Below are 8,379 nucleotides of genomic sequence, written 5' to 3' on the forward strand. Positions count from 1 at the left end.
GAGCGCTTAAGGATATGAGAGAGAGAGAGAGAGAGAGAGAGAGAGAGAGAGAGAGAGAGAGAGAGAGAGAGAGACTCACTGTCCTCTGGAGGTGTGCAGGAGCAGCGTGACGAGAGTGGACGTCCCCGGGCAGGTGCAGTTGTTGGCCAGCAGCGCATACTTGAGCTCGTCCTCGCACACGACGTGCTCGGCGAACTTGACGTGCAGCTTGTTCTCCGGCCGGAAGATCTGCACGTACTGCGGCACGTTGGGCGCAAAGTCCTTGACGGCCCAGGAGCGCAGGATTGTGTGCTCGTCCTGCGCAAGGACAAGGGCCGTCAGCACGGGTGCGATGAGGGGGTACAGGGTACACAGTTGTTCGTTTTCCTTTCAAACGACGAGCTTCAATTACTTCCTTTTGCAAACGGCCCACGTGAGCAAATGAAACTTTCCTACACTCCCCAGAAAACGTCAAAAAACAAAGCAAAAAAAAAAAAAAAACCTGCAAAACGTAAGTTTTTCAAATAGAATCCAATCCTGCACTTACAGCAGCCGTCTTGTCGGCGTAATTCCTCGCGGCCAGCACGAAGCACGCCTCCGCCTCGTTCATCCGGGCGCGGGCAAGATCGGCGTCCTTCAGGCACGAGCCCTGGATGTAGATGACGCGCTGGGCCCAGATGGGCACCTGCAGGATCATCCGCATCGTCGTGTCCAGCTCCATGGGGGACAGCAGCACCACATAAAAGTCCTGTGTCGAGCAGAAAATCACACTAATTTGGCTTTGCACGTAGCTTAAAAACAAACAAACAAAAAAACATCAATCATTTTTGGGGGTCTTTTTCTTGGTGTGTGCGTTGTGCGTGTTTTAAAGGGAGAGTGAAGGGCGGGTCGAGAAAGGGGAAAGGGCACGACAGTTCTCGAACAGACAAACCCGGCCCTTCAGGAAGAGGACGGGACGGGCCTAATGGGTCCAGCCCCGGCGCAGCGCGCAGCCCTGTAGCACGACACTAAAGTGGCTGAGAGAGAGACAGAGAGTACTCCAATTGTCAGTCTCCTTTTCTCCTCTCTTGTTTTTTTTTGGTTCTTCCCTTTACTCTCGCCAGCTTTCTTTCCCCTCTGATGATGCTTTTGCATTTAAAGAGTTCTCTTCGTGCACGCCATGGTAACTGCGTAGACGTCCCGTTACCTGCCCGAGACACGACACGTTGTCGTGGGAGGGCTCTGTGCGAACCAGGGGATGTGGAAGGGAGCGAAGGGAGGGGGCAGGAAGGGCAGCAAACAAGAGAGGCGGCGTCCCTTTTAACCTCCGGTGTAATCAAACTTTCTCTGATTTGAGTGGCGTGGCACGCCGGCGGCACGCACCTGGAGGAGCGGGTGCGCGTAGAACTCGTTGAGGAAGTCCATGATGGTGTCGGCGTGCAGGGTGGTGGAGCACACCACCACGTGCTGTTCGCTCTGCGCGCGGTGCGACGAGTACGACCCGCCAAGCTTCTGCCGCTCCATCCAGGTGAAGGCAAGCTGCTCCAGCTGCAAGGAAGTGAAAGGTACACAGTCGGACTCGATTTGTACAATTTCTGCAATGGTGGTAGAAATGTCGTTCGGTCCAAGATACTGCTGAAACTCTACTGCCAAAACTCTTTCGAACTTTTTTCGAAGCAGTTTATATTTAAAATCGAGGCAGAAATCGGTTGCTTTAGCTAGGAGATCCACAGAATCTGGATTTGTGATAAACTACTACGAATTTCAACGAATACGTATTCGTGTTGTGTGTCACGTTTTACCACTAAAACGTACTTAGTTTTCACATTCTGTTTGAGATAACTTTCCCATATGCTTGTGATTACATGTTTTTTTTTGTTTTTTTTTGTTTTTTTTTGTTTTCTTTTTTTGCGCTCCGTTAAAAGTTAGCACAAAACGTGAGTGATCGCTGAAATTGGGATTGCTTTATCACAAATCCCGATTCAGTGTCCGCTAGGAATTTTACCTGCGTGGGCAGTACGATGAGCGCGACGCAGATCATGATAACCATGTAGAGCTGCGACGGCCAGATGTCCGGTACAAAGTCACCGTACCCCACCGTAGAGAAGGTGACCACCACATAGTATGTGGCCTGGAACAGGTTGAGGTGGCGATGCCCCGCGCGCTGGAAGTGTTGGATGCCGCACACGCTGTCCACACCAGACAGGCAAAGTTGAAGTACGTGCTCAACCATTTAAACTAAAAAAACGTCGTTCTCAATGTCTATGTGAAATGCAATACCTTGTAAAAACTAGACAGAGAAGTGTAGCAGAAAGGATCATGAGTTGTTGCGAGAGGGCTGACTGTGACTTCTGCATGGCACGGTGCAAGTCGTTCTGCATACAAAATATGAAGGTATTAAGACATACGATTCGATTCGAAACATACACAGGTCGATTGCTTCAGGGTACGGAGACAGCGGAGCACAACAAAGATACTCACGAACATATTCTGAAGAGATTGTTTGGCGAGCCAGCAGTTGAGGAACACGGGGATAAAGAGGTGGCGAAGTGGTGGATACAAGAGCTGGAGAACAGAGGACTCATTAGAACTCGTGGGGGGCCGAGGGGGCGGGAGGGGAGGGGTCGTGCACTGTCCCACTTACCGTGAACATGAAGGGGATGGTGTTGACTATCTCCAGGATGAAGTGGAAAGATAGGAGCTGCTGCCAGATGTTCCCCTGAGAATCAGCAGAGACAGCAGCATTAAGGCCTTGTCAGCAGTTCGTTGCACCCGCGCCTGTCTGCACTCGGCTCTGCGCTCTGCCCGTTCAAGAGCGCGCGCAGCAAGTAAGTGTGAATAATGGATAACGCCCTTCGGAACGCCTCTATTCCGCGAAGCTACCTAGGAGCGATACAACCAACAACCCGCTCCAGGAATCTCCAGGCGACCTTTACCGGCGTGTGTGAACGAGGCTTTACATAAGCAGACAACATAATTGGCAGGGACGTCGCGCTCACCTTGTAGCCGAGGTAGGCGAGTAGCAGCGCCTCCGTGAGGCTGATCATGGCCAGCACGACCTGCACCACCCACAGGTACGTCGGCCGGCTCACCCACCAGATGGCGTCCCAGTTGATGATGGGGTTCTCCTGGAACATCTCCTCCGTCAAGTTCTTGGACTCGATGAACTGCATCTTGTCGGCGGCCGTCACGGTGCAGCCGTAGCTGCGACACGGCAGGGGAGAACATGGTCAGAGGATTACGGATAAAGTACGACGGTCTTGCTCATTGTCACGTCTATTGAAGTCTTACCATGACGCGTAGATGGGATCGAGGTCCGTGACGACTCTTAGGATGTACAGGACACATGTTAACAATTTGAAGACCAAATCTACTATTCGTATCCGTAAACCTGCAAAGAGAAACGAAACAACAACATTTTAGACATTTCCCGTCCTTTTCAGTGTACAGCAGTAAGTAAACCCGCAGCTGCCGGCGGTGGCTGGACCACGGGGGAGTTGCGCATGCGTGCGCTTCCAGGCGCGCAAACGGATTAAAATTTCAAGCGTGAACCGCGAGAGGCTGCCGGGCTCTGGATGCTCTACCGAGCGGCAGCGCGTGCCGACCCATTGTGCCGGCACCACAACCACTAACACTGTGTGGAACTTGATGAGCTGCGAATAATTAACGCGCCGCGGCCAATTACATCACGTTTGCACACACAAAACTTGTCCGTCGCGACAATGGTCGAGAGTAGGGAGGGAGGAATAGAAGGCTGGAGCTAGTACAGAGCAAAGCGAAAAGGAAGGCCCTTACACAACAGGGCGTATCGTCGGGCATCGAATCAATCTCAGTAGTGGAGCCGCGCCACCACCGCGTTAGTTTGCCGCCGGAACCAACACAACCCTGAACGATATGAGGTTGGTGAAGCCAGGCCGAGTCCGGGGGAGCGCGTTCCAGCGGGACGGCGGAGATGATAGGGGTAAAGGTCGGGTCGTGGTCCCCGACGGCGAAAGCACAGCCAAGCAGCGTCTGTGGAGTGCTTCGCTGGCTAGGTGCCCATCATTGCGATGGGATAGCCGAAAGCCGCCTCTTGCATATCACGCGTCTTCGACGAGCATCAAAGCAAAATATAGAGACCTCACGGTACCTTTACGGGAAAAGGTTGTGGGAGTTTGGGGATATGGAGGTATAGAGCAAATTATTGTTATCCAAAAATATTTGAGTTAGTTCAGGACGACGAAACAGGGGAACCAGGAGTAAAGTATGAAAACCGAACTAGAAACTCACTAGAACGTTGGTTTTTGATGAAGTATAGTTGCAGTCGCTCCTTGAAGGTGTTCTCATTCACATAGTATTCGACTCGCACTCTGCAACACACAAAACAGCACATCCGTTATTTCTCCTGCTAGCTATGGTGCGGCCGAGCTCACACCGGCAGGGAGGTGCATTGTTCACAACGCCGTAACACGCGCAGAGAGAGAGAAAGGGACTCGCACAAAAGCGAAGAGCAAAGTTCCTCTATTCTACTTAACGCAGACGCCGCCGCCGTGCGCACATACTCATATATACTACAGTACACCACCGTGGCACACGCATGCCCGTAAATTCGGCCGCGGCCTGTCACCTACTCCCCGCCCCACCCCGCACAGCCCGGCCACGTCCTGTCCCGTGCCCCGCCCTGCACGGCATGCGACGCAAGGCGAAATGCCACGTGAAATACGACCTGGTGCGTGGCACAGGGAGGAGAGGGGGATGCGAATAACGCCATGATATCGATGTAATCCGATGACCTTCTTTTCCCGATCCGCGCGTAGGAGGGGGATTAGGAGGACCCGGCGGGGCGTGGCGGGGCGTGGCGTGGCGGGGCGTGGCGGGGCGCCGCGGGGCGTGGCGACACAGGAGGACCTGTTGCTCCGCACCAAACAGAGTTCTCGGACGGGGGAAAGGGTCGTGGTGGGTCGGGGCGGGTCGGGGCGTGGCGGGTTGACACCGAGAGGACGATAAATGCCCGGGCGGGGCCGATTACAACTGCTGCGGGGCGGCGATGTCAATCATCATCGCCAAGGTCGCCGGCGTGGCGACTTTGACACAAAAAGCGGCCGGCACGCAGGGCTGCTCTCACCCCCCGACCCAACTGGGAATTAAAAAAAAGGGCAAAGAAACAAAAGCAAACAATTTCTGTACGCCGGGCTAAATGAATTAAATATGCGCTGATAATATAATCCCTTTAGCAGCAAGCGGACCTACACGCATGCCTCCTGCCCCCCCCCCCCCAACAAAAAGCCCTCTGTCTGTCCCAGGCCAGTATGTAACGGCTGTCGCTTCGTCACAATACGCTACGCTACAGCATGAAAAGTAGCACGGCCCTTTTTCTTGCCCTGCTCTCTTTCCAAATGCAGCTCCTGACATTTTTTCCCTTGCCACCATTCCGAGCCGTTGCGCCCTCGCCACCTTAGGCCCCACCACCGCCACCCAGTCGTCGTCCGTATAATCCCCAGCCGCGTGACCTTCCCGAGAGAGGCCTTGTAGCTACCTGGACCAGGTCTCATTAGCCGGGGCCGAGTGCGCTCGACGGCCGGGCCGCTAGGGTCACTCAGGCTTGCCAAGGTCAAAAACACGAAAAACCGAGCGAAAAAAAAACTTTCTCTTGTGTTGCACTTTTTTTTATTTTTTATAAGAGTTTCGGAACTGATTCCCGCGGGGAGCTTCGCCCCCGCTACCCGTCTCTGACTATATGAGCAGCAGGGCGCCGCCCGCTCAATTTTCCCCAAAGCCCCCCAGCTGATTGAAGGTGCTCGGCGGCCGAGGTGGTTAGCCCCCCCCCCCCCTCACCCTCTGGCCCACTGTGATTGGGCTGCGATGCACGTCAGACTCCATCCTCCCCAACAAATCACACTCAGTCTTTGTTAACGTCGAGGTCCAGGGCGAGAGAGGGCGATTCGCCCCCCCCCCCTCCGCACCAACCACCACCGGGCTCTGCTCTCTTATATGGTTCTGGTCAGCGACAGCTCCGCAAATACTGTCAGACCGAACAGCCACCGTTTGGCCTGCTCCTCTCGAAAGAATGATGCAACCAAAAGGCATTAAATAGATGCCAAAGGTATACCCGATTTAAAAGAATACTGGATAATTTGGCCTCGCTTGAAATAGACGATAGGAAGTGAATTGCGTAGGATAAATTTTAGCATCTGAAGAGGATGCTAAACAGAATTTGCAGTAAATTGAGTAAATTTGCCTAATGAAAGTTTACAGTTCATGAACGCCGTTTAACGACCACGTAGAAGAAATATCTTGTCCTCCCGAATGCATTATATTGTATAAAAGTCGTGATAAATGGTCGTCGAACACATTTCAATCCGGAGCATCGCAGTCAGCACCACACCAGGAGATATTGTTGTCCAGGCGTTATTTTATGCTAGTCCCTGAGCCAACCCTTCATATGATGGTTGCTTTCCATTTTTCTGCGGGTTGCGGGGCGGGATAGGGGAGCCAGCTGAGCAGCTGTATCACAGCTTCATCCCTCCGGAGCGCCACGCTGCGCCACGCAAGCTGTCACCGGCTGTCACCTCGCGTGACGACAGCTCGACAACCAGCTCCCTCCCAAACCAGCCTTTTTGCCCATGGCCCCTGCATAGAATCAGGCGCGACCACCTTAAGTTCGTTTCACAGCACAGAGTGGAGCGGAAAGGGGCGCGTCGACGAACGGCAGGGGCTCGTTAAAAAGTGTTGCTCGCCGTTTGAGCGCGCACACTGGCGAGAGCGGCGTGGCGCCGCCTCCTATCGTAATTTCATTTCCCAACAGACTTGCGAAATGGCAAAGGGGAGGGCCCGCGGCACCAGAGCAGTCCGCCTCTCACAAAAACCAAAAAGTGTGTTCGTGAAATTCACTAACATAAATAGAAAGATAATGTTGTCAGGTGTCAGGTAGCCTATAATGTCGATTGGAAAAAAGAGAATCAAGCTAGACCAGCAGTTAGATTTTTGTGTAGAATTTGAGTGCATCGCACTTAAGTTGAGAAAAATGAACCGATACAGAAAAATACAAGTGCACGCACTGTAAAGAAAATTATCGTGATTTTACGACATTTTCTCGGTTAATTTTCTATTACGAAAACTTCGTTTCTAACAAATTACGATACATCGTTGTTTTACGAATTTGCTTTGTAAAATCCTAAGCTCTAACAAAAGGGTATGAAAATTGTAAATATTCTAGTCAAATTTTATGTCTTACGACCCAAAAGAATGCATTCGTTACGAAATGTATTCGTTACTTTACGAAATATTTTCGAAAATTATTTTTTACGAAGCATTTCGTAACTTATTTTTTCGCAAAATCACGAAAACGTTTTACAGTGCGAGAAAGGTACTGAATAAGTATTGGACAACATTCGTCCAAGCTAAAATTAAGAACACATTTTTGAAGGGGTGCATGGAAAACCCTTCGTGGATGTCGCGCACTTCTATGAGTGTGCGCTTGGTTTTTTTGTGCTGGCCCACCCGCGCCACGGCACGCTCTGCCACTCCCACGCAAGAGGGTTGTTTTTTCCCCCCTATACCCCGCAGAGTCGCGGCGCGTCGCGGCGTCGTCAAAAGCAAACCACTCACGGCGCGTGAGGAGCGGCGTGGAGAACGAAAGCGAGAGGGACACGCCCTCCAGCACAGCAGGAAGTGGGCCGCCCGGCCGCCACGGCCCCGCGGCGGGTGCTCGCCTGACTTGAGTGATTTTATCGAGTCGGGGTAGGAGGGACGACTTGGGTGTAGCGGCTGCGGCACCAGATGCCTCCCGCTGCCCCGATAAGGGAGGGAACGACGGCTGTCGGCCGGTCGGAGTTTGCTCTACGCGACGAGTATGAAATACTGGACGCAAAGAGGGCAGCACTCTGTGCCTTCACTAGGACAAAACGACACAAGCATTGTCAGCGGCCGGGCTGCAACGGCTTCCATGGCGCGGCGTCATACAGCCGAGAGAAGTACGGAGCCTGCATTTGTAATGGACGGGAATGCCGCAGCGCTCTGCAAATAGGGAACCTGACGGCGGCACAGCGGGAGGTTTCGTCATAGCACGGAAGTAAGAACTACCTCACTGGAAATGTATAACCGGATGGATTAGGGGGATGGTAGAGAAATCGCATTAAAATGAGAAAGAGGTGTACGACCTATTTTTAACAACGATCAAATCATACGTCGTCGAAAACTATGGATAAAAATTTAAAAGCTGTCTATCCAAAGCCGAACGGACAACTCACCAAAATTGTACTTTTGCAATTTTTTTTAAAGGACGTACGAAGTTGAGACTGTTTTAAAGTTTCCTTAGGCGCTGTTCGTTAAACGTGGCACATAGCAGCGTAGCTGCCACAAAGCCCCTGTTCTATTATTTCAGTTACGGCACAGTCCCGAGCAGCACGCCGGCAGAGTGAGCGAGACAGCGTGCGGGGAGGG

The 8,379-nt window shown here is 52.4% G+C and overlaps 2 protein-coding genes across 4 annotated transcripts in view; both read right to left on the reverse strand.

Annotated features, from left to right (window-relative positions):
• Window positions 1-8,379, reverse strand: part of LOC113210146 (potassium channel subfamily T member 2) — a 30,935-nt gene that overhangs the window by 16,508 nt on the left and 6,048 nt on the right.
• LOC127750359 (potassium channel subfamily T member 1-like) overlaps window positions 58-8,379 on the reverse strand; it is a 162,524-nt gene continuing 154,202 nt past the window's right edge. For 2 of the 3 annotated variants that reach the window (XM_052271878.1, XM_052271877.1), the window contains 10 exons: window positions 4,228-4,307; window positions 3,250-3,349; window positions 2,958-3,162; window positions 2,603-2,677; window positions 2,440-2,523; window positions 2,239-2,333; window positions 1,964-2,147; window positions 1,342-1,506; window positions 527-727; window positions 59-297 (listed from right to left, as the gene is read on the reverse strand). In XM_052271878.1, coding sequence (XP_052127838.1) covers window positions 76-297; window positions 527-727; window positions 1,342-1,506; window positions 1,964-2,147; window positions 2,239-2,333; window positions 2,440-2,523; window positions 2,603-2,677; window positions 2,958-3,162; window positions 3,250-3,349; window positions 4,228-4,307 — 1,411 coding nt within the window. In that variant the 3' untranslated portion in view covers window positions 59-75. Of the gene's footprint in view, window positions 298-526; window positions 728-1,341; window positions 1,507-1,963; window positions 2,148-2,238; window positions 2,334-2,439; window positions 2,524-2,602; window positions 2,678-2,957; window positions 3,163-3,249; window positions 3,350-4,227; window positions 4,308-8,379 lie in introns of all 3 variants that reach the window. The other variant, XM_052271876.1, reaches the window with a different exon arrangement.

The sequence above is a fragment of the Frankliniella occidentalis genome, unplaced genomic scaffold (genome assembly GCF_000697945.3).
Source record: "Frankliniella occidentalis isolate FOCC.00 unplaced genomic scaffold, Focc_3.1 Scaffold177, whole genome shotgun sequence".
Taxonomy (NCBI): domain Eukaryota; kingdom Metazoa; phylum Arthropoda; class Insecta; order Thysanoptera; family Thripidae; genus Frankliniella; species Frankliniella occidentalis.